Source organism: Equus quagga, chromosome 22 (genome assembly GCF_021613505.1).
Source record: "Equus quagga isolate Etosha38 chromosome 22, UCLA_HA_Equagga_1.0, whole genome shotgun sequence".
Lineage (NCBI taxonomy): Eukaryota > Metazoa > Chordata > Mammalia > Perissodactyla > Equidae > Equus > Equus quagga.
In genome coordinates this window covers 24,381,352-24,407,867 of record NC_060288.1, presented here as the reverse complement: position 1 = coordinate 24,407,867, position 26,516 = coordinate 24,381,352, and the positions used below count along the sequence as shown (strand labels likewise).

At 46.1% G+C, this 26,516-nt stretch overlaps 1 protein-coding gene across 1 annotated transcript in view; it reads right to left on the bottom strand.

The window, feature by feature from the left end:
- Nucleotides 1-569: 569 nt before the first annotated feature.
- Nucleotides 570-26,516, bottom strand: part of ENPP6 (ectonucleotide pyrophosphatase/phosphodiesterase 6) — a 106,578-nt gene continuing 80,631 nt past the window's right edge. Inside the window, exons 6-8 of the mRNA XM_046648379.1 lie at nucleotides 23,470-23,607; nucleotides 8,320-8,443; nucleotides 570-3,739 (exon numbers count right to left, since the gene is read on the bottom strand). Of these exons, the coding sequence (XP_046504335.1) occupies nucleotides 3,534-3,739; nucleotides 8,320-8,443; nucleotides 23,470-23,607 (468 nt within the window). The 3' untranslated portion in view covers nucleotides 570-3,533. The remainder of the gene's footprint in view (nucleotides 3,740-8,319; nucleotides 8,444-23,469; nucleotides 23,608-26,516) is intronic.

Here is a 26,516-nt window from a genome sequence, read left to right as displayed (position 1 = left end):
GCTTGACCCAGCTGCGCTCGGTGGCCGTGGCCGAGGCTAGCCTAAGGGTCCCTGGAGAAACTGGCAGATTATGAAATTGCTATCGGGAGGCTCAGGTCTTCCAAGGTCAAATCGGAACCCATCTCTCCTCAGAGCAAACCTGAACCTTTGGCCGTGTGACTTAAAAGTGTTGTCTGAGGCCCCATCCCAGATCCTCTGAACTTGTACCTCTGGAAGTGGGCCAAATGATGTTGACAATCTTAGAAACTTGCAAACTACAGTAGCCCCCCTTATCCATGGGGGGTACATTCCAGGACCTCCAGGGGACGCCTGAAACTGTAGAGAGTACCAAACCCTATATATACTATGTTTTTTCCTATACACATACTTATGGTAAAGTTTAATTTATAAATTGGGCACAGTGAAGATTAACAACAATAACTAATAATAAAATAGAACAATTATAACAATATACTCTAATAAAAGTTACCGTAGATCTTAGCAACCTCAGCACAGGATTTTTTTTCTTTCCATCTTAAGTCAAGAATGTTCAGCTTTTCACTTAAAGGAATCACTTTACGGCTTCTCTTTGGCATATCCAGATTGCCAGCATCACTGCTCCTGCGCTTTGGGGCCATTATTAAGGAAAATAAGGATTACTTGAACACAAGCACTGCAATACTCGCATAGCGATCTGATAACTGAGACGGCTACTCAGTGACTATACACAGATACAATGTGGATCCGCTGGACAAAGGGATGACTCATATCCCGAGCACGATGGAGTGGGATGGCTGGAGATTTCATCACACTACTCAGAATGGCACACAATTTAAAACTTATGCATTGTTATTTCTGGAATTTTCCATTTAATATTATTGGACCTTGTTTGACTGTGGACAACTGAAACCACGGAAAGTGAACCCATGGATAAGGTGGGGACTACTGTCCTGCCTATGACGGAACTCAGATCTGATGTGGATTTCCAAGATCTCTTTAAAAGTAAAGAGTTAGGACTTTATAATTCAGGCCTTTTGGAGACTAGAAAGCATTCCCTGGGCCTCTTCCAACTTAAGCTTGAGTCTTCAGAACTGAATTGATTTGAGTTCTGGAGATCGGGCATACAGGCAGGGAAGGTAGCCATTCACCTCATCTCCAATTTAAGGATCATTCCTTTCATTTACCTTCAGTATTTGCAGGTCAGTCCCATTATGTTCTTTCTGGAATTAGCAGTGGAGTAGTAAAATAATCCAGGAGAAAAGGTATCTATATATATTCCTAGCAGATTTTACTCCGATGGAACAAAACACATCTAGAGGAAGGAGAATTCTTCTGGGGAAAAGAATGTAACTTTAAAACAAAAACCAAAGAAAAATATTTCAGCCCGATAATTAAGCCACTAAAATGTGTGCATTATTTTAGGCAAAAACTTTTTTCACCATTCAGTGTTTGCATTTTCTTTGTTATTTACTAATGTTCTTGATTGCAAAAGTGTCTTATTCTTGTTAATCTATTTGAGATTCTTTATTGAGTATCTACACTTTGTCAGACAAATATCTGAAATTTTCTTATGTAACTTGAAGATTTTTAAGGAGGAGTGAAGGGGAAATGGTGGAACAGAGCAAGAAAGACAAATGCAGGGCTGTGTACATGTGTGTACCCTGCTTGATTTTGATGACCCACTTTAATTGAATCCCTTGCATATCTTTTAGGGATCCTTCTTCACAAGGCAGGAAGGTGGGCTCCACTGAACTCATTAGAACACGTCATTTAAGGAGAAAGGAGCCTTTAACAATCGATGTCTGTTTCAGCAACCCCACCAGTGTTCTGAAGGCGCTCATTTGCTTTCAACCAGATAACAAAGGCTGGATTGCCTTCTTCCCAATTGATTCAATGGTTTGCTGGCACTTTTAAAACATATTATATAAATCCAGAGAAATCTTTTGTGAAGAGAAATGCAATGTTTTTAAGCAGCAATCCTTTGCTCTCATGATGCAAGGCACAGAGACTGCTCCCCGCTTTCTTGAGTCAGAGCCGGTACCCATTTTCAAGGTAAACACCGCATCAAGGCTTCATGGTCCTGAGGAGACCCGATGTGCTGTCTTTTCCTGACAAAAGTCTCATTTGCAGATGTGCCTCACGGAGCGCGAACTCATCTTTAATGCAACGCAGTGATATGGAATAGATATATAAGTACCGTATCCACACATGTCATCATTTAAAATTCAGTTATCCGTTGTTTTACGACAAGATGTCCTACAGCAAACTAAGATGACTAAACTAAAAACATTTCAACTCGGGCTCAACGGCTCTTCTCAGGGATTCTCAAGAACTTAAGTCTCTGAGGTGACACTCTGACCACACTGTGTCCTAATCGGAAGACGAGTTGGTTAGTGACTGGGATTCGGCTCCATCATTTTCTCTCCATTCCCTGTCCCCCTTCCCGCTACCATTTTTCCCTGGAATTCTGGGTCATTCAAGGATTCACATGGCTGTTGCTGTTAAACAAGCATTGCTCCAGGACACTGGTGCATAAAACGTAGGCTTAATGCATCACTATTCCAGGCAACGAGCTGAGATTTCTGCAAGTAAGTCCACACTCTCCTTAGTAAGACATCCCTTTCCCAGCCTGTAATGATAGGTCCAGTATTGCTCTGCATGGGGACCAAAGAGTGGAGGTCTCTGAGCGAGCCTCCACACAGCAGATGGGCAGGCAGGCAAGCCACCCATCCATCCACAATATGCAGGACCTACTACGTGCAAGGCTTCCTACTGTGATACATGTGATAAGTCTCACAGAAGCCCATATCTGTTGTAAGCTTTTCTGCTCCTCAAGGCAAGGGAGAAATTTTTATGCACTCAAGACTTTGGGAGGGAACTTTCTTTCCCTTATCTTTCTTTCTTTTATATTTCCTATCTTCCTTTTATATTTTTTTCACCTTATCCTATGAGTTCTCTGATCTTTGGTGGTTTTGACTGACTGGTGACCCCAGCTAAGATACACTTTTTCTGGGACTTTGTAGGTGATGAAAAAACTCCATGAGCTAGGTTAGAAAAAGATGGCAGCTATTGCTTTCATGTGGACCTCCTTTTTCTGGGATGGAAGGAACAGTACAGGATTGTGGCCATAGACCCCAAGGATGGCTCCCAGGTTTAGACAGGGCACAGACAAGGGCCTGCTTTGTGCAAGACAGGACAGAGAGGGCCCCAGGGCTGCTGTGCAACAGCTACTCAAAGTCTGTTTGCTGCAGGGGCAGGCCCCTACTCAGACGGTTCATCTGAGTAACGACGTGAAAAGAAAGAGGAAAATGACATATAGTCAAACAAATGAGAAGCTAGGATTTTCCTTACCTCCAGAAAAAACACATTTTGAGTTTTGATTTTTTTTTTTTTAAGAAATAGGACTTTTATGTATAGAATCATCCAAGGATAATATATTTACAATTTATATGGTCTTGATTGTGTTAATGAAGCTATTATTCAAACAGAAAATGGAAACCAGCCCACCATGGAGGCACACATGGCTGAGTGTTCTGGGACAACAACAGGAGCAGCTATGCAAACAGGAACAGGAGGATCAAGGCCACTGCACAGCTGCCTGGCAGGACAGACGGAGCCGAGCTGGCCTGGTCCTTCAGCATACACACCACCCTGGACCAGGACCCGTTGTTGGGCAGGGGGGCGATGCCTGTCACGTGGCACATGACATTGTAGACATCCACGGATCTGATCGGAGCAGCTCTGAAGTTGGATTTGAAATCTGAAAGACAAAGACAAGCCAACAAGCTGTCACAGTCACTCCCCTGGGAGAGACGGCTGAGTTCCCATACGGACGAATTATTCTCAGGCTCTAGGCAGCCTTGCGATTGGAAAATCAGCTGTCAGCGGGGTGTGGCCAATTGGTTGTGAACGTGGAAGAGTATCTGGAGGGCTGCAGGTTTTGAAGGGGAAGTAGCTTTCTGTGGCTTATGGAGATAAATTTCTTTGAAAGCAAACAGACTCTCTTTGTGCATAACTGTGCCCCGTTTGTGACACCAGAGCTTTCCTGGAGGGGCAGAAGGGCCACCTGAAGCTGCTCATTTCTGCAGGGCACTGCAGAGAGCAAGTGTGGTCAGTTTGACTGTCTTGCTGGGCTCCCCCAAACCCTATTAAATAGCATGCTTATCTTCCAGAACACCTCTCTAACAGGGACTGGTTAGCCAGGGTACCTCACAACTCAAGACTGTTTCTCCATTTTCCTGCTACATTGAAGGCCCAGGACTTGATGGAATGTGAAACTGCATGGTTTCTTTGCTGCTGGCTAATTTGGCAGTTAAGAGCAATGGTTTCCTAAATACATTTGGAAGATCGATTGAACATTCCTTGGGAGCCTTTCACTGGCAGATAAAATAACTTAGCTGTGCGGAAAATATGTGAACTGGTATTGGAGTTAGAGAGCCGAGTGAAGGCTCTGAGATGTCTAAGGGAGAAGAGTATTGTTCTTCTCCTCGAGGCTGCACCAGACTCCAGCGGTCACACAGGATGTAAAGGGTGGGCTGGCCACTCACAGCACAGGAAGTAAGGGCGCTGAGGGAGGGATTTCAATCCAGATGCGCCTTCTCCTCTATGGAGACAAAGAAGATGCCTAATGCAAAGCGCTTGTCCATTTCAAGAGTTAATGTAAGAGTTTAGTAACATACATAACCAGCTTTACTTTCAGGCCCCAAAGCAGAGCTTCCAACACGATATTCAAAGCTGCCTTGAGGTTTAATTGAGGAAGGAGCCATTATCCATCAATAAAGGCCTGAGCACGTGCTGTTAGTCCATCTAAGACTCTCAAAGGAAATGGGTGGTTTGGGGGCTGTAAAGCCAAGTTTTCTCTCTCAGAAAATAATCTTTATAATTGCTTTGTTAAAATGATCACACATACTTTATCTAAAAAGCAAACAAACCGGCAACATAGTCCAGCAACATAGTCCAGAAGTGCCAACGCCAAATTCTGCTCTTGTATTAACCCTAAAATTACAAATACGAGATGAAGTTATATACAGAAAACTCCTCCACTCGGGGAGTGAGCTAGATCTGGGGCAACTCCCCAAGGGATGGGTTTTGCTCCCGTTGGAAAATTAAAGTTGAATTCAGTCTAAGAGGCTCATGGGCTCGACAACCAGCCTGCAGCCACTGACTAGCTGGGTAACCTCAGGAAATGGGCATGGAGACGGTACCTAAGTCAGAGTTCCAGGCACACTCAATAAATGGTAGCTGTTATCGTTAAAAATACGTAGGATAAATGCCCAGCAAGGGAAAACTATGGATTGCAAATATTCACCCTATAAATTAGATGTAGGGTTTACTCTACTTTTGGGGCAGGGAGGATAAGGGTCAGCATCACCTTAGGGTAAAAACTAGCTTAAAAAAATCCAGAACCTCCCTGGAGAGAAGGCAGGGTCTGCCCCAGAATGCTAGCCTTTCTTTATATTAAGGCAAATTTTACAACTAGATGAGGATGCTGGTTATACTCCCCTGGAGAGTCAGCTGCAGCCTGAGAAGTCAATGGAAAGGTTGCCCCAGTGGTATGGAGGCAACGTCTCTCCCTCCTTGTGATGTGCCATGGACCTGGATGTGAGAATCATCCTGGCCCATCACATGGTGGCCATGTCCTTGTCACGTGTGTGGAAGGGAGGGAGGATGCGTGGGCTGGCAGACAATAGTAAATCCAAGATATCTTTCCCCAGCCTTTCAAATATCTATTCTTTAACACTTGGCAGGAAAAATCGAAATGAAGCTCTACTGATAAAAATGTTAGAGAAGATGATCTTTTTACATTGAAAGTACAAAATCCAATCCTGTGCATGTAAACAGAAAGGAGAATCGGGTTTTCTTTCACATTCCATCTGGTTGATGGCTTCCTATTCTGCAGGGCTGGGACTCTGGGCCCAAAGCAGAGATGACCCAGGCTGGAATGAGAGCTCCTAGAAAATTCCTGAATAGCAAAACAATACCTGATCCAATTTGGGAGGACCCAGCCAAGCTCTGCCAGCTCCTGATGGCATTTTGAACCTGGATTGGGAATCCAAGTTATTCCCTTGGGTTTACATCTTCTGGATATTAAAACCATTTCTCCTAAAGAGAGAAGGGTCTGCAGGCCCCCGCGGAGCCTGGCCACCTTGGGCTGCTTTCTGAGTGAGGCTTGCTAGCTCGCAGGCAGCTCACTGAATCGCATTCCTGCTGTCTTATCTTGAATGTCGAGTTCTCCAGGGCACGATTAGGTTGTTCAAATTAGAAACTGGGATTAACCAAAGAGAGGCTATCTTCCAGAATTATTTCCCTTTCTCTTAGCTGGACCAGACCTACTGACTTCTCAAGCTGTATCTGAACGGCTGCAACGATGGCCAGCTTCCTCCCGAAGCGAGGAGTACATACAATTAATCAGGCAGGATGCACCTTTATCTCAAAGTGCAGCTAGATAGCTATTAAAGGCCTCACTCTTAAATTTTCTTCTGAGTAAACAGTCAGCATGTAAAGCTGTTCAATCTTTCATGAGAGTTGGAGCCAGAAACGTGATGGCTTTTGGGAGACTCCTGAGGCTGTATCTGCCTGGAAACATTTTTGCAATTAGCCCAGGCCATTTTCATCAGGGGTCGTCTTTCTGTCTATAAAAGACTCAGGCTTTTAGTTTTAAAGGAGCATGCAATGGATGCCTTTGTTAATGGACAAAATCTCCTCACAGAATTTCACTCTAAGCTAATGCAGCTTTGCGTACTTTGTTTAAAAATGTTGGTTTGAGGATAGATTTGCTTCTGCTTGAAAATATGCCTGAGACTCTTGCCCATGAACTTTACTCCTTCAGCTGACAACTGTTTTGCATTCATGGTCTTATTGCTCTCTTCTGGGGAAGGAGGAGGCAATGCTTTTGAATGAAAGCCCTGCTGTCTAAGGTTCTCTAAGGCCTATAAAGGCCACGGCCCTGGAGAGTCTCCAGCCTAATCTAGCAGTTGACCTCAGCAAAGACCTCAGGGCTCCATCCCTAGTTCATTTCCTTTTTGAGCCCTGCAGATCTAACCCAGGGCTTGGCTAACAGGGAGCACCTGATAACTATTAGTGGTTGGTGGCAACATGTTCTGGCATCCTCTGACCTGTCTTAGGCCAATGCTGTGCACTCAGTTATTGCTCTGTGTCTGCTGCTACCAGTTCTGATGCGTACTTCAGGACTTGGAAACTCAGATCCCATGCGGACAAGGATTTGGACCCATGCGTTCCCTAAGCTCAGGCTCCTGGAGGCACCCACGGAAGGTGCAGAAACTGACACCTCGTAGTTCTCAGCAGCTATTTTGTGGTAAGTAGAGTGACTGAGAGCAGATGGAATGAGGTGAGTTGACATATATCTTTGTCTTGTCACATCGAGGAGAACAGCAGGGCTTCTAGGCGTGATCTCTAACCTATCATTTGAACAGAAAGTGTGGACTTTATGGGCTGAAACATTTTGATCAGCATCCAGAAAACAGCATTCGGAATATGGCTATCAGGGTAAACTTAGCATATTTAATAAGGAGAGTGGACAGTAGTAAGAAAGAAGTGTAGTTCATGAGCCAGTCCACTGACAGTTGCTGGCTGTTGAATGCTTTCACCCTATTTTTTTTTTTTTTGAAAGAATGGGATGTTTAGGTAGTAGTATGATCTTCAGAGGGTTTGATGAAGTTTTCCAAAATGTGAATTTACGGTGCTCTACAAATTACAGAAAATGACCAATAGACCTTCTCCCTCCATTCTCGCTTCCAGCCCCAGGAATTTAGCTAGTCGAGGAGGTCACAGTAAATTTGCTTTCAGCCAAGACTTCCCTAGTCGTTCTGGCTCATTCTCAAAGTCAGTCTCAAGGTCATTTCCTAGCCTGCCCTTGAGCACATCCTAGCTTCTGGTTGGGCACTAACCCGAACGACCCCCACAGGGGCTCCACTGTGGAAGAGTCAGACCCCGTGAAGCCATCACGTCAACTTTGAGACTCACAGCTGTCAGCAACCTGGTGTCTGATAAGCTTTCCTGGACCTCAGATAGCTGTGAAATAGCATTTTGATGAATTAAGTAAAAAAATGAATCACAAACATGTGGAATGCATTTTCTTCACTGCACTCAAGATTTAAAATTTATAAGCAAAAGTATTTGGCCACATTTGCCAAATCCAAGAAGCATTTGAAAGCAAGCCAGCAGAAGATGTGTCATGGAGACCAGCTGGGTTCGCTCAGCTTTGCTCATAAAGAGGGTCCATAAAGAAATCACTCTAACATCTGCCAGTGCCGTTAGCCCCTACTGGAGATACTTCCTTGGGAACGAATGACTAAGAGAATTTGGTCATTTCTTGCCTACCAGGTCCAAAGGCCAGGAAGACACCCCTCATGTCCATGAGTTCGTTGTCATATCCATGCCATCCATGCTGCCAGCCTTCCCTCTTGCCAGTGCTGTTCATCCAAAATGGAAGCATCTCTCGATTCTGAAAGCAAGCAAGGCAATTACATTCCATTGTGTCCTTACAATCGTGATGAGTGAGCATCTGGTCCAAACTGCCACCCAACGTGGGGATTTCCTTCTCAGCACTCTTGACTGGGGTTGTCCAACCTCAGCTGGATCACTTCCTACTCCAGGTAGCTCAGACCTTTGGAGGCAGCCCATAAAGTTGCCAAAGAGCTCTAGTTATGAAGGTATTTTCTTACACTGGGCTGAATGTAATCAGTTTTAGAGGCACTAAATATAGCATGTTAGAGACAGATGGATGTCGAGGTGTATCTGTGGTATAATAAAAATATATTTGGCCTTTGTCTTGGGTTCCTGGCCCAGAGCTCCTGAGACCCTTAGAATTTCCTGAGTGATAGGAGTGGTTTTTGTGATTCGTACCTGAGTTTATGCTAATGAGACAACTCATAGGGGTGGGGGGCTTAGATAGCTTCAGGATGGGGGCTGATCACCAGAGGAACCAACCATATGATGAGAAGGTTAGCTTTCAGCCCCGTTCTCTGATCCCTAAGACTGAGTTCAATCAGGTGGCCAATGATTTAATCACCCATGCCTACAGAACGCAACCCCAGATGAAAACCCTGGGACAACAGTGTTCAGGGAGTTCTGGATGAATGGACATGCTGGTGTGCTGGGAGGGTGGTGTGCCCAAAGAGAGCACGGATGCTCTGCCCTGATACCCCTCACTCTCTATACCTTTTCCTGTGCATGCATCTCTTCCAGTTGGCTGTTCCTGAGTTGTATCCTTTATAATAAAACTGTAATCGTAATAGCTCCTTTCTGAGTTCTATGATTCATTCCAGTGAATTATTGGAACTGAAGGGGGGTTGTGAGAACACTCAAATTTGTAGCCAAGTTGGACACGAGTGTGGGTGGCCTGGGGACCCAGGACTTGTGGCTGGTGTCTGAGGAGGGGATAGTCTTGTGGGATTGAGCTCCTTAACGTGTGAGAGCTCCCTAACTCCTGATAGTTAGTGTCAGAAGTGAAGTGAATTATAGGGCACCCAGTTGCTGTCGGAGAATTCTTGTTGGAAAACACAGCATCTAATCTAATGACTTCCATCTTCTAGCAAAGCCATTGAAGCCTACAGGTGGTCCACTCACTACCATGCCAGTGCCCTTTCCACCACCCGTACCACCCCATCCTTCCTCTCTTCTAGCTCCACCCTCGAGTGACTCAATAAATTAGTCCCCTCCTCTCCATGTAGCCAAACATTTGAAGATGGCACTCATGTTCCTCTTATCTAGGCCTTGAATATCTTCATTTCCTTCAACCATTCCTCATTCAGAATGGCTTCCAGAACCATCAGTCCTGTCACCCTTCTTTCCTTCAGAACTGAGTTTTCTTAGACTGCAGAAGCTTGCTTGTGAGACAAAAGGCTTAAAGAAGGTTTTGTGAATCCTGAAGAGGCTGTAGCCAGTTGACCCTTCATTGTAGATCAACCACTCATTCCTAATATTCCAATCATCTTCTTGCTGAGTGGGGTTTAATATTACAGATATTTCAAATGCAGGAGGTCATGATAAATGAGTGAAATCAAAACAACTAAAATACCAGCAATTTACAGGTTGGCTCACAAGACCTGTAAGAGTATCATGTATTTCATGTGCCACATGGTTCACCAAGAGCCTACCCTGACATCCACTTAATGCTTGCCACATCCCAGTGTGGACGATATTATTCTCCCCACTTTGTAGCTGAAGGAACTAGGGCACAGAGAGGTTAAGTGACACTCTTAAAGTCACACAGCTGTAGAGAGGCAGGGCTGGGATTGGAACCCAGGTCATGTGTCTCCTGGCCCTTGTTCATCTTCCACTACCCCACAACAAGAGGTCACTGCAGTGCTCCTGCGGGAACTGGACAGTGAGGTGTCCGCCTGTCCCTTGGCTCTCCACTCATTGCCTGTGGTCAGTTATAGAGTACAGAGAAGAGATTTCGGGACTGCATTGGCCTGGAGTTAAATTCCAGGTCACCACTCTCTAGCTCTGTGATCCTAGGCGAGTTATATAACTTCTCTGAGCTTCGATTTCCAGGCTGGATGATGATAATCCCTGTCTTGCAGAGTTTTTGGAGGAACAACAGGACTGTGTGCTCAGTGCCCGCCACACGATAGGTGTTCAAGGAAGGGCTGTGGGACGGTCACCAGATGCCTGGCCATGGGGCGAGGCGCTCTGAGCACATGCAGCGGTGGTGTGAGCCATCGAGGGGTGAGGGGTGAACTCGTCGTTGCTTATGTAGCTGTCGTATCGCATTGCACACCCATCCAGCCTCGCCCCATAAATTGCTCCCCGGCCTTTTGCTCCCCACATCGCAGGGTGCCTGCGTTTCCTTCATCCCTTGTTCCTCCTTCTCCCGCTTTAGCTTGTATTTTTCTACGGGAATGTTTGCATGAACAGATTGCATTTCGAGCTTGTTGTGCTGGTTTTTGTTCTTTATCTGTCTGTGGTGACGATCACAACACATCCCAGCTTAGCTTCGTCGGCTAATTGAGCGTGTTGCTTCCCCTCTCATGGTCTACACGGCCGTGATTCCTGAAGCACCAGGTAGAACATTTTGTTACTAACGACTTCGCTAATTCCGAACCCCACGGAACACACATGTACCCCGTGACAAAGGGACAGGTGAAGGGGAGACGAAGACTGATTACCTAATTAAAAATTCTACTCTGAATTCCACAAACACACACGCATCTGGGAACATCTCAGCCCGGAAGGCAATCGGAGATCTGTCTGATCGTTGGGAAATCCATTCGTTTCATTAAAGTGACAAGTTGCTCCAGAGAAACAACTGTTTGTACCGATTTTAAGAAGTAATAACAAACTGGCTGGTTCTGGGGAGCTAACCGTTTGGTCTAAGGGATTGAGTGGATCGCGTTACATCCACCGCCGTAACTTCCGAAGAGCGCGTGGACAGTTCCTCCTTTGCCTTCCTGTGTCTGCGTTCTGTACCCAAGTTATATTCCCGAGCGCATACACAGGAGGCCATGCAGAGGAGGCGGGGGCCACAGACCTCTCAGCCTCCGGAGCAGGAATCCCCTGGCTGCTGATCGTCAAGCTACTCCTTAAGGAGCATGACCCCATCCTGACTCTACCAGGCCCAGGGACTGCCACATAGTGCCACCTAGTGACATCCTGGGGAGGTGCCCAGATCCTCCAGATTTTGATTTTGCCAAAGGTGAGAGAGAGGGTAGAGGAGTGTGTGTGCGTGCGTGTGTGTGTGTGAGTAAAGGAGGAAGGGCAGCGCTAAGTTTGGGTCACTAAGAAAGCCAGCACATTGTAGGGCAGGCAGCCAATTCCCAGGGGTTGCAGAAAACACCTGGTCCTTCAGCAGCATGTGGCAGAAGGGCCGGATGAGGGCCCTGCTGCAAGGGGCTGGTTCCCCACTAATAAACAGGTGAGGGAGGGGACCCACTCGGAGAAGGCAGTGAAGGAGTAGGGTGTCCTTGGCGAGAGGAGCCCCAGGCGAGGGTGGGGCCCTCCCTGCCAGCACAGGGAGAAGGCAATGATGTAAAAGGCTATTTATTCAATTCAACAAACACGCACTGAGCTCTGAACCGGCCAGGCACTCTGCTAGGCTTTTGGGTGGAGGTACAGCTGGGGAGCACAGTCTGTTCTTAACAGAGGTCATCTTTAGTGAGGAAAGAAGAGGGGTTACAGCTTCTGTGTATTGATCCCTGAGCAAGCAGGACCAGGAGCGGTTGCCCTGAGCCTGAGGTGAGGTGGGGTGGAGCACTGGGGTGGCCTTTGACCTGAGAGGAAGCAGGAGGAGCCATATGGTGAGAATCACTGTCAGTGGACGGGGCTGTGTGAGTGTGTGTGTGTGTGGATGTGGATGGATGTGTGTTGCAGTGGGGAGCCACTATGAGGGAGTCGCACAGGAGTCTCTAACAAAGAAGGTGGGCAGGTACCGAGGTCCCCCAGTAACAGGACCCTTGGGAGCTCTGATGGAGGGGAAGGTGTGACACAGAGAAGGCCCCGAGAGGCAAGGGGGCCTTGTGTAACTTCACATGGGAAGAGCATCAGAAGAAAGCTGCCCTCAGAGTGAGACCGTCGGAAGGAGTGAGGAGGTGAGAGGAATTGAGAATTCTCTACTCTCAGCGCCTACCTGAGGGAGTGCCAATCAAACAAGGTGACCAGCTGTCCCAGTTTGCCCAGGATGGAGGAAGTTCCAGGGATACAAGACTTCCGGTTTTGAAACCAGACAGCCCCATGCAAACTGGGACAAGTGGGTCTCTCCAGTTGAGTACTCTCTTGGAAGTTTAAATAAAATCCTTACCGAGTATAATTTGTTCAGCACATTCCAGAGCCTTCCGGGAGCCCTCCATGTATCATGGGTGGATAGAAGTGCCAGGATCCTCCTGATGAGCCACTACACTCGTTAATTGTTTCTAACGGGAAGGAACCAGCAAAAGCTTCATGCAAGGAAACACTGTGAGCAATGGCTGTTATTGTGTTTATAGACTTGTGTTCTATTTCGGCGCCTGCACTATATTTTGATGCCTGCTCCCCACTACAAGCTCACCATGAAAATGCCTACCGTAGCTTGCTTGAATATGGACAGCCGGGGGAATATTTATGACATGAAAGTTACAGTTTCTAGACTAGGTGTTTTTCTCAGTCATCCTTTATGTTAAAAAAAGAAGTCACATTTCACTGTTTATCCCCAAATCAGAAAAACAGTTAAGGAAGTTTAAGACTTGCCTGGATGCATCTTTTTGGGTTTTTTTTTTGAGGAGGATTAGCCCTGAGCTAATATCTGCTGCCAATCCTCCTCTTTTTGCTGAGGAAGACTGGCCCTGAGCTAACATTCATGCCCATCTTCCTCTACTTTATACATGGGACGCCTACCACAGCACGGCTTGACAAGCAGTGCCATGTCCGTACCCGGGATCCAAACCGGCGAACCCCGGGCCACCGAAGTGGAGTGTGCAAACTTAGCCACTGCACCGCCAGGCCTGCCCCTGGATGCCTCATTTTGAATTCTCCATTTAAGGATTCCTTCCTGGTGGTGAGCCTTCAGGACTAGGGGGCACAGTCAGAAATGGGGTGGGGGCAGGCCTATGGCCGAGTGGTTAAGTTCGCACATTGCTTTGGTGGCCCAAGGTTTTGCTGGTTCGGATCCTGGGCGCAGACCTAGCGCCACTCATCAAGCCATATTGAAGCATCATCCCACATAGCACAACTAGAAGGATCTGCAAGTAGAATATATGACTATGTACAGGAGCGCTTTGGGGAGAAGAAAAAGAAAAAGATTGGCAACACATGTTAGCTTAGGTGCTAATCTCTAAAAAAAAATTTTTTTTAAGTGAAATGGGGGTAGGACTGGGGTTGAGGGTAAAGGTGGAAGGAGGAATGGAAGGAGAGGAAGAAGCAGGAAGGGCCTGAACAGTCTGTGTTCATTATTTTCTGCGTGCACATGGCCAAGGTACTTGCTTTGGCAACCTCTTGGGGCATTTACTTGTTTTTTGTTGTTGCAATTTTGGAATACATTAGCATGTATATTTCTCACCGGTTCCTTCCGATTTCCCCTCAGTGTAGATCAGGAAATGGTTGCTAAGCCACAGAGAAGCGTCCTCCTGAGGAGGCAGGAGGGCCACCGGGTGCTGGGACAACATCTGGACTCCAGCTCTTGCCCTGCACCCCGGAATGACTCCTCGTGGGGTGGCCGAGGGTGTGAAAATCCGTCCTTTGTGGATTCCTTCCCTGAGCAGAGGAGCTGCTGGGCTTTGTCTGGTTCCTCCTGCCCTGTCTGGGTGACTTCCTCTCCAGTCTTCCCCACTGGAGGCCTCGGTGGGCACCCCCACCTTGCAACTTGAGCACTCACTGTCTACACTGCTGGATCCCAAGCCTGGCTGTGCAAAGAGGGCCCTGAGCTTATCCTCGGCCCCAGTTTGGGGGATTTGCATTCAGTAGGTCAGGGTGAGGCGGGGCACCCATCTGTTTAATAGTCTCCCCTCAAATAATCAGGATGCATAGTCAGCCCTGGACCTGGCATCTATCCTGTGCTGTGCTAAATGACTGTTCGTCCTTTCTGAGGACACTTCGTGTTTATCTTGGATGGCCAGCCTGAGGTCAGAGTCCGTGTCTTAGGCCCCTTTGTGTGGCCTCATCACAGCAGCATAGGACCTGCCTCCCAGAGAGAACACAGGGCCTCCGGGGCGCAGAATCAGTCACAGAACGGCTCACACAAGGCTGCTTTCCAGAGAGGACCCGGCGTGGCCCTCCTGGATGTTTCCAGCCGGCATCCAGTCTCACCGGCCAGTGCCCTTGGCATTCTCCTTGTTCAACATTATGACCATCACCCCTGCTTGCAACCACTAAGCGTATAATTCTTCCAGGGCAGTGAGGTCAGGGACCTAAGTTTTCCCATCCTTCCTTGAGGAGGCATCTTACAAGCCCTCTAGGGCGCCAGGAACACAACTGAAATCTGGCCAGATGAAAATAAGTAAAATGTGAACACCTATCGAAGCTGTGTGAGGGGCCTAATAAAGATTAAATCTACTTTATTCTCCTAGGACACGGTTATAAGAGGAAGCTCCCACACCACCGAAGATACAATAAACTTCTGACATCATCTCAGGTTGAAAAAGGCACCCAAAAAATGCCCAAGTCAGGAGTGACTTCGATTAAAACTCTTGTGGAAGTGAGGACCGTTTGGCTGGCTCTGGTGGTTTTTCTGCTGGAGTTAAGGTCAAGGGACGGTTTCTATTACAAACCACTGTTTCTCAGATTTTGTGGCATTGCTATTCTAACCTGTCCCCCTGAGTGGCTTCCCATTGGCATGACTCCTTGGAGCCCGTGGCAGTGTGGTTGTGAACCTTAAGACGTGGGTGGGCCACACACAACTGCAAGGAGATGTCCCCCTGCCAGTTGCTCTTTCTCCATTTTAGAAGGCTGCCTCTTTCTAAAGCAGAGTTGAATTGCTCAGTCCTCAGACCCTGTTCCTACCCTGGAAAGCCGGTTGCTACACACAGCTTCATGTGTGAATGGGAAAATGGCGACAGCGAAGTCAGCAGGGATCAAGAGAAGCAGAATTCCTTGGAGTAGAGTGAAGTGTTGGAGAGCGCTGAGTGGATGGGGTTTCTTTTTCCTTTTTTCCAGGCTCGTGTTTATTGAAGCTTGCCAAGGGTGAGGAGGGTACCCATGTGCTCTCAGACAGCTCACACGGATGACCCTAATGGCCACCAGAAAGCCAGCAGCTTCTGGCACTCAACACCCGGCTTCCTGAAGCTGAGTTAGTGGGGCCTGGACAATCCCACTCCATCTGCCACTAAAACTTAGAAGCCACGTTTTGCAGGTGCTCTTGATTTCCCCAAATATTTTGGGTCCAGGCCTAGCTGCCACTTGACCACAGGCCTCAGAATTGAACCTGGCGTTTTATACCCTTCGCCAATTTTCAAAATAACTCTTTCTTCCGGAGGCAAATATCGGCCTCCCCTAGAAGCTTGGGCCTGAATTTGCGGTGTTTCTCTCCACTCGGACAAGAGTCCAGTGGATCAGAAGATGAACAATGAAGCACCCTGTTTCAAATCTTTCACCAGGTCTGGCCACATCTGGCCACCTTCTTGAGCACGGTGGCATGCGGTGGGCACTGTTCACGAGAGGACACAGGAACTAGCCCTTAAAGCTGAGTGGGGACTGGGAAGAGCTGATGTGTCCAGCCTGTGGCCTCCATCTGTGGACTCACTCAAGCTAGGAGAATTGCCATCAGTGGTTTCAACACCTCTTCTCTGTTGAACTCTCTTCTAGGGCTACTAATAATTAGCCAAACTTAAAGGCCTGACTTAGCTTCCTCTCTGTTTACTTGGTTACCGGTTTACAGACCTACAAAGTGAACAAACTGTCAATACATAACCATGAACCGACTGTCTCGATATTTATTAATTCAGATTCCACAAGCATGCACTGGGCCTCTGCCATGTACTAGATTCCATGGAGGAAAACGAAGATCAAGATGCCACAGACCTGCCCTCAAGGAGCTTCCATCCAGGGAGGAAGGGTACAAAAGCAAACAAACAAATATGGCACCCAGGAGAGTGATTCAGGGTTCTAGAGAATTCCAAGATGGAGGAAGTTAGGGAAGAGTTGGGTGTCTCCTGGAAGAGATGGTTTTGAGTTGGGCTTAAAGGACAGATGGGAGTCGGGAAGGAGAGGCCATTCTGGGGATTCGACTGACTATTTATTGGACTGATTGATGTTACTGGAACCCACTGAGTACAGGTGTGGGGGCGGGAGAGCATGGAGCACCTAGGGACCCTAACCATTAATTCCCAACACTTCAGTCTTGCACTGGAAAACTCATTTTCCCAAACATAAAAATTTTGGTTCAAGTATGTGCGAATCGCCCATGTTGGTGGTAGGAAAGGAGAGGGCTGGAGGTTAGGAAGAGAAGAAGAGGCGAAGTGGGCAGCAGGGAAAGTGTAGAGGTTTTTGCATTGTGACGTGAGCAAGAAAAAAATAAACAACGATGTTAGAACTTTCCTGAAGGAGCTGACCTATCTCTAGATTCGGCTGAGAACCAGAAGGGTGAGTCCGTAATTCCAGAACATGAAATTAGAAATACGTTGAGCATTTTGATGGAAGATTTTGAGGATCTTTGGAAAACGATGGGATGAGTGTTTAATGGCTGTATTGGGGTTCCAATCCTGGCTTTGTCACTCCTAGCTTTGTAACCTTAGGCAAGACCCTTACAACTCGGAGTCTTGGTTAACTCAGTAAAACTGAGACAACAGTGTCCACGGTGCAGAGACAGTAACGAGGAGACATCTAATTCAAGATAGCTATTATTGCTGTGGTTGTTGTTGACCCAAATTTTAAAAAGAAATTTTTCTTGATATATTTATTATCTGCAAAATGTAAAATAACTTGATGCACACGTCAATGAAACATTTTGGGGATGGTGGTGGGGGAAGGCTCATTCTAAAGTTTCTAATCATCCATGATAAATGAAGATGACTTTCACAGTACTCATTATTACTAAGTAAGGGTTTATGAAATAATGTTATTGGTAGTCTCGATAGTTAGTGCATCCATAAGAAATAGCAGAATTTGGGGGGAACTGCTCACAGTCTCAGTTCCTCAACTCTGTTTTTCTTATGAGTCATGAATTAAACTATCCTGAGGATTATGGATGATGATGCTCCCTCATTCAAATTCCCTGTGGTTTTCCATTGCACTTAAGATAAAATACCAAGTCTTTCCCACGGTCTGGCCTGATCCGTCCCCTGCTTACGTGGGCGGCCTCATCCACGTGACGTTTCCTCTCCTCACTCCCTACGCTCGGCCAAGCGGCCCATTCTTTCAGTCCCTCCAATTCTCCAAGCTCTTTGCTGCCTCAGATTCTTCGAGCATCCCACAACTTCGGGCTGGAAAGCAAACCCCGCTCTCTGCCGGAACGATGACTGCTTATCCTTCGGGTCTCAGCCTCGAGGTCGCTTCCTCAGAGAGACCTTCTGCGCCCTCCTCTAAACTGGGTTCCATCGCCTCCTAGACAGTATCGTTCATAGTACTCTTTTTCCACGATATCACCTAGTGTGATTTGTAATTGCACATTTGTTTGTTTGTATGGCATGCGTGTTTATTTAATATTCGGCTCCTTCCCTGGGCTCTAGGCTCCGTGAGGGCAGGAGCTCCCAGCGGCTCCTTGCTCTAATTGGAATTAGGACTTTGATCATTACATGGAAGAGGCATTCATCAAATGTTTGTTGAATTTGTAGGTGAGTGATTTTTTCGGTGTGTGGATTTCTCAGTGGAGGATGGAAGAGGGTACCTGAGTTTGGTAGAAACCGTGCCCAGTATTTCCCCACTTTGCGTTTTGCTGTGTTCTTGCTGACTATCCCATATGCTGTTGGCATCTCTCATATGCCAACTTAGCACCACTGGACCTGCCTCCCGGGGGCCCTGGACCACTCTAAATGTTGTGACAACTCAGTCTACCCCAGCCCCTTTCCAGGCGTCCCCTGGGGGAGGGATGGGTGTAGAGCACAGGTGAGTGAAACTCCCTGGGCTGGGAGAGTGGGCCACCTTGTGCATGGCTCGAATGTTCCAGTGAAGAGTATGAACCTTATCCTCTGGCAAAGACAAGGAAAGAGAAGGTCTCCAGAGGACAGTGGCCAGATCTTAGGGAGACAGAGGAGGCAGGGCATCAGTTAGGAAGCCCTATTTCCATCCTTGAGGAAAGGAGCTTGGCAGGTGTGACAGGCTGGGGCTTAACCTAAGCAGGTGGCCAGTTTTTTGCCTCTTCTTGTTTAGTCCTCTGGGAATATGAACACCTTCAGATTTCTGCCCTTGTAGGAGGGGAGGCCAGAGAAAGGACTGGCAGCATTTGGAAATCCAGTCTGTGTATTAAAGAGCGTAGGAGCGGAAGCATACTCCGGGCAGCCACTGGGTGGGGAGTTGGCTTTTATATGGCAACGTCAGCAGTCACACTACCTAACTGTGCAATCCCAGGTGACAAATGAAATCTGTTTGCCTGTCTTTATCTTTTTTCAGTGACAGCTCTTTAAGTGACCACACACAAAAATGAACTCAGTTAGGTCTTCCCGTTAGAGCAGCTGACTTAGAGTCTGCAAAATTTACATTGGTGGCAATAAGTTGGTGTTTATGTGGGAATGGGCATTTTTGCCAAGAAAACCAAATCTTATACATTTTAAGGATGACAGCTGTAGGGAGAAAGGAAGGGGAGATGGGATTCTATTTTATTAGCCCCAACCAGCATCACTTTGTCCTGACTCAGCTGTTTTCCTAGCCATGTCTAAACCAGGAAAAAAACCTGATTCCTCTGCTCTCCAAATCCAGACCCAGAGAGACTGCTCTCAGGGCTGAGGATTCCGGCCTGCTGCAGATGTGAAGTGCAGGCCGGCCCAGAACACCGTCACATGCGCTGTGCATTGGTGTGCAGGTTACAGAGCAGACACACCGGCCTTTCACCGCGTGGGGAGAGATTTCACAAATAGGAATGAGGGAGATTAATAGCCCTGGCACAGAGCAGGAGCAAGGATATGGAAGAGAGTTTCCAATTCTCTGTAGTCTAGTGAGTATAATAAACAACAGAAAGATGGAAGAGAAAAAAGGCCAAGACAACGAGGAAAGAATGGACGCTTATTTTTAGGATTTTTCAGAAGACAAAGAGATAAAACTCCAATGTTATATGAAAGTAGAATTGGAAATTATAATTTTTACATGTGAGTCTTAAAAATAAAAATCCATACATTCAAGGATAGGAGTAAAATGATTAACATATTCAGTCTAGGAAACTAAGGTACGAAAAGGAGTGACCAAAAGATATCTAAAATTCTCTCAAGACTCAGGGACAACCATGATTTTGTTGAGAAAGATTTGTGTTTGTACATTACTGACACATAAGTTACATTAATTGATTGTACTTTTCCTCTTTGAGTTGGCTGCCAGGAGGCTCAGAACCACATTTGTGTTGCATTTTATGTTGTGGTATGTTATTTTCAGGGCTAACAATATCCACAATGTAGGGTCATTCAAAGATTAGAATAGTAACCACGAGGTGCTTAATTCAAGATAGCTATTATTATTGTCGTAACTGACCAGAATTTTAAGAAGGGATTTTTCTTGACAGATTTATTTCTGCAAAAGGTAAAATAACTTTATGTTCATGTCATTGAAACTCTGAGGGAGAAGTCCTAAAGTTTCTAATGAGCCAGGCGTGATAAACAAAGATCTGTTTTATAGTACCCATTATTACTAATTAAAGCTGTGTGAGATAACACTGATGGTCTCCGTGTTCAGTGAGTCAACACTACTCTTTCACATCTTTTTTACATCCTATTTATCTTCCTTCTCATTTCTTTCTTTTCCAGAAAAGACTTTCTGCTTTAAGTATTTTAATAATTGCGTTAAATCTCTTTTTTGAAATAATTATATATATTTTATGCTGCTCAACTTATTGCCAAAAGTTAGGCATTTTTCTTTTCAGCGCTTGTGGCTTCTCCCCACTTCTTAAGCCACACAGTGAAATGTTGGGTAGCCCTTGCTAACTGCTTGACTGTTAGTTCTGATATACACAAACAAATGTATGTATTTGTGTGATCCAGACAAAAGTAATATTATATAATACAATATAAAATCATGTGTTGCTTAACGATGGCAACGTATTCTAAGAAATGTGTGATTAAAGTGATTTCATCGTTGTGTGAACATCACAGAGTGTACTTATGCAAACCTAGATTGCATAGCCTCCTACACACTTTGGCTCTATAGTACTAATCTTGTGGGACCACCATCGTTGACAGAAAGGTCATTATGCAGCACATAACCGTAATATAATATATAATGTGCAATTATCATATGGCTTCACTCTCAGAAGACACTGCAATTTGCCAGTTTCCTGCAGGGGGGCAGGTACTTGGACCCTGAGCAGAGTGGGGAGAATGTTGGGAGGTAGCGAGAGGGTGTGACGGAAGCAGCCAGGGGCAGGAGGAGGCATCCTCAGAGTCGTCACTGGGCTTTCGGAGTGGGCCATCACTGTCAGGAGCGTGGAGACGGTGCCCTTCATCCTTGCTCTCCTCTCACTCCTCTTTTTGCTGATGCAGGTTCAGGAAACTTGTCTGCCTAATTCCAAGCCTCTGTCTCACTTTCACCTTGTGATTGTGTCCCCCTGGACTGCATTTCAGCACAGTTCCAGAGCTTTGGACCTAAGGGGACCCAGGGATTTTCTAGCCACACTAATGAGCTGATTGATGAGACCTAAGGGGAAATTTGCTGGTGGGTTCTGGGCAGAAGCAGATTTACAGTGCAGTTAAAGAAGCCTCTGGGTTTCTCACTTACATAGTTTTGTTCCAAGTCCCTGTACCTAATTTTATATTCATAATTGTGCATTATTTTCTTAGAGAGAGACCTCCTCCCTTATAACTCTCAGAGTCCCACCAAACCTGTATCTGCCTCTGATTCTGGGATATATATTTTGCTCCCTAATAAAAGTAGGAGATATACAAGAAGCCACACCCCTTCTTTCCTGCTTCAGGATGATCTGAAGGGGATGTAATGCCTGGAGCTGCAGCAGCCATCTTGTGACTCCAAAGGGAAAGCCAAAAGAACTGCAGAAGAGCTGACTCAGGGCCTTGATATCATCGAGTTGCTGGATGAGCCAAATATGGAACTGCCTGTCTCCAGACTTCTAGTTATGTGAGATAATAAATCTTTATTATTTAAGGCACGTTTATTCAAGTGGTCTGTGACTTGTAACCAAGAGCATCCTAACTGATACCCCAGGTCCCTCATCACTGTGTTTTAGTCACTCACTAGAAAAACCTGCATCTTCTTGCAGGATGTGCTCCTGCTGAGATACTGTGTGCACCTTCCAGAAAGAACTTTCTCCGACAGCACGTATGGCTAGAGCAGCTTCACCAGTGCCTGTCCCACCCTCCTGGAGGGGTCCAGAGCCTCTTGTGTTGGAATTGAGATGGCACCAATTAGTTGTCCAGGGTCTTCATGGTGCCCTCTGGCTTTGCCACTCTCCCTCCTTAAGCCTGTTTTCCCATAAATTGCCCCAAATCACCTCTGCATTCTTACACTCTCCCTCCCTACCATGACCAGCCTCCCCGTGCGGTGATTTCAGCTAAATACGATGCATGTAGTCATGCTAAGAAATGAGTGACAGCTAACTGTGGATTAGCCATCATCGTCTTTTTGCTTTTAAAAACTCAAAGCCATTCCACTAGCATTTTCTAAATTGAAAACATTTCAAAATGTAAGCCCTTTTGTAGGACTTGGAAAGTTGGGTTTATGGAATACAGTTGGATGGGCACCCATCCAGATGACCGCTTGACTGCATGTGTGTTCAATGCAAAACCCTGGGAAAACCACACTCAGTGGAAATGCTGGGAGGCCAGACCCATCTCCCTCAGGTGAACTGCAGTGTGATCAAGTGAAGAGCAGCATATTGGTTCTTAGAGGAGAGAGCATTAGGGCGCAGGGGGACCCTTTGGAGACTTGTAAATCACACGGCATAAGAAACCAAAGTCTGCAGATGAGAAGGGCTCAGCTTGGCCTCGGGGCTATGCAGCTGACACTTCTGACCTGTCTGCTTTGTTTCCTCAGTGACCAGGTGCCTATCTTTGTCTGCGAGCACACAGCAACAACTCAGTCCTCCTGAGTGATGGGACTTCAGGTCAGGGAACCCCCATTTTTCTACACCAAGGTCCTTAGAATTCCACTCATTTGGCTGATGGATATTTCTGCTGATCACCCCTTCCCTCTCTCTGGCAGATTAAATACTAGTCTCAGGTCTCATTCTTTGTTGGCCTTGACCAACGACTCTCATGAGTCAACATCTGCCACTCCCTTTCCCCCTGTAGTCTGATCTATTTGCAACCATCTTCAAACTCCTGTCTACAATAAGCCATGCCCTCTTCAGAAACTGATTCTAAACAGGATGTGACCTGCGGTTTCCCTGAAGGGCGGGGCCTTCCCACGCTGGCCCAACATCAGAAACCGATCCAAAAGCCGGGGGAGCTTGGATCAAGGCAGGCTGGGAGGAGGCTGCTGAAGTCATTCAGACATGAAGCAATTAGGGTTTGGACCCAAAATGCAAGATAATCTCTGTAAAATCAAGTTGGCAAGCTGGGGACCTGGATCTCTGGAGTTTTATTTGCCAAACATTTCTCTTTAAGGTGGAGGCAAAGCTGAGCCTGTGTTGCTTTTCATTGGCCTAACGCAGTTGCTTTGGTTCACAGTAATTATTCCACTTTAGACTGAATAAGTTACATTGTATGCCTGGGTAATTGAGTTAAGGCCCGTTTGTTAAAATACAGCGAGTCTGGAGCCACACAGCCTAAACCGTGACTCTGGCTCCTGCAGTCTGTGTCTTCAGTCACCTGACCGAGGCTTTTGATTCTCTAGAGAAGGGAATAATGCAATGAATGACACTTAAGTGAAAACGAAATCTTTTAGGTATAAAAGCTGAATGATTATTTATCTTTGGCTATTTGATAGAATTTGAATAAATGAATAAATTGTCATATGTTTTATAATTACCTCAGTTATGAACCATCCTTCATCGGCCACTAAGGTCAAAGGAGAGACAAACTTCCCTTTCTTGTAATAGAACCTGCTTGGTATGGCTTCTTTCTCGTAGACAGTCATGTGTTCCACTGTCCTCAATTTGTTGTATATCTGCAAAGACAACCAAGAATGACCAGGTTTGCATTCTCTTTCTTAAATATATGTGAATAGTATTGGACTTGGGGGAGAAACAGGACTTTATAAGACCAAAGAAAGGAATTACCAAAACACCTGATAGATTTGACTACATAAAAATGGGAAACTTTAGTCTGTCTCAGAAAACAAGATAGCTTTATCTAGCAAGGTTAGAGATCCACATACCCCATGGCCTAACAAGTTAATCCCTGTGGATACAGTGACAGCCCTCACACATGTGCACCTGTAGACGTGTAGAGGGATATAGACTGCAAATGGGAAGATCTCAAATGGCCAGCAACAGTGGAAGGGATAAATGAATGGTGGTGTGTTTCTGCAGTGGAATACTATATAGCAATGAAGATGAATGGATTACAGCTACATAGAACACCCAGAAGAATCTTGTGGATCCCAGTTTGAGAAAAGAAAAAAAAGCAAGTTGCAGAAGAATACAGACAGGATTAATCCTATTATATCAAATTCAAATAACTATAAAACTAAAGAATATATATGGTAAAGCTAAAGAGAATTATGGAAATGATAACTCATAATTTAGGACAGTGGTTTCCTCTGTGGGGGCAGAAAAGGTGATGGGGTCTGAGAAGAGGACACAGGAGACATCACTGGTAACGGTAATGTCCTCTTTCTTAAATGTTTAGTGACTAGAAGGTGCTTGTTGTAACATTATCCTCTATATTTTACACACATTTTATAATAAATTTTTGGTAACTACGCAATAATTAATGGACAAATTACAAAAACTTACTTACGTCAAAAATGCTGCAGTAAAATCAAAAGGCAAATGAGAAATCAGTCTGCCTGATGTTAAATACTACCAAGATCAAGGAAGATTTGTTCTTTGACTTGACCTGGAGCAGGCCCTGCCTACACTTGAATCTTAAAAGTACTAGTAATTGCCATTAATTACACATCTAATTTCATGATGAAGATGTAAACTCTGTCCGTATTGCCAATATTTAGTAGCAGCTTAAATGTTTACGGCTAAAATTTAAATCAGTTGGCTGATGTTGACTTGTTGGCCCTTAGGCAAATCAGGAGTATAATCCTGGGTAGAACTGAATATAAAATTGAATTATTAATTCAAGTCTGGAAAATAATTAGTCTTCAGGCTGTGTAGTAGAGCGTTTCTATGGCCCCGTGAGTTACGATTTCCTACTTAAGAAAACCCATAGTTCTTCAGGAAAGTAGGGTGCATTTGCAGAAAGATTTTGGATAAATGAAAAATCTGATGACACATAACAGGTCTCACAAACTGTTGTGTCCATCACGTGACAAACTGTCACCCAAACAGAGCCCCTGCTTTTGAATAATCTACCAACTGCCTGATTTAAACACCGTGTTGGAAGCAGCTCTTCCCAGCTCACAAGCTGTTGATGCTCAAGCATTCTGGAGATGCACGTTCTTAAGTGACAAATTGGAGATACAGATGATGTTCCCTTGCCAGGAAAACAGAACTTCTCTGCAGGAAGCCGTTTACTGTGGGACCTGCCAATGTGTAAATATTCTTCCCAGTTTCCTGTTTAGGGAGTTCATGGGGACCCTGCGTAAACATATTCAATACGTCCACTTCTTGACCATGGGGAATGGGGACTGGGACAAGGCTGGGGAAGAGTGGCATTGTTGACAACCATGTTCCTCAACCCCAAGGAGACAGATCTCAGACTCCTATACGGGAATGGGGAGGGTTGGGAGGAGGGTCTCTCTCTGGGCCAAAGAGAGACCTGGCCTACCCTAGTGCTCCATCAATCCCAACAGCCATCCACTGCCAAATTCATCACTGCCGTGACGATGGGTGGAGGCACCAGGACCACCCAAGGCCAGTTCCTGGCACCCTGTGGTTGGCACCTCCACTGGCAGCAGTCTGGGCCTCCCCTGAGGAAGAGACTCACTTCCTGGTCCAGACCAGTTTTCTCTGGGAGTGGGCAGAAGCTCCAGAGCCTGTACTGGGAGGCGGTTAGGCAACATGGGGGCAAAACATTCAGAAAAAGGTGCCACTTGCTCCTCCTCGTTTTCTCGGCGTGATTTACCAAGAAGTGCCAGATTGAATTGTTGATCGAGGACAAGGGCAAGTAGAGGCCTGGTCATCTCAGGTGCTGAGTTCGCGGAGGGCGGTGACCGTGGGGAGCAGAGCTTTGTCCCACATCTGCACATTGTGGGGAACTCCATCCTACCCTCTTGGGCGCGTCCCCCTTCGATGGCGATAATCATAATAAGTGACACATACATCATCCTTGCAGTGGGCCCAGCATGCTTCTATGTGCTTTATAGCTGTTCAGCGGGTGGCTACGAAGACATCATCACACGCAAGGACAGAGAAGCAGCCGAGTGACCGGGTTTGGGAGCTGCCCGGTTACCAGTTGATGACAGAGCGGGGATCTGAACCCAAGCAGTGTGGCTCCTGAGATAAGGAACTGACCAAGGGCATGCGGCCTCAGCTTCCCTCCATTCAACACCTTCTCATGTCCAGATCCCTGACGAAAATAGATCAGACTGGCAGCTTTCTTCCAGAGAAAGAAGATTCTACGCATGCATCCAATATTCCCCAGATTTGCCTAAGAAGGGCTGCATTTTAGCCAAATAATAAAATCGGCTGGCTAAGGGCTAAGCTCTTAACATGAGAAGGACTGCACATCCTTCATCTCATTTCATTCCCACGACCATTCAGTGCGATAGGGACCTTTATGCCCATTTCAGAGAAGAAAAGACAGAGACATAGGAGGATGAACAGCTTGACAGAGGTCACTCAGCGAGTAAGTGGCAAAGGGGGTCACCTGCGCCCAGAGCCCCAGCTCCTGACACGGCTCTGTATTTCAGCATGAAAGCTACAGACAAGATCAAGTGCCAAGCGACAGCAAATGAGGGCA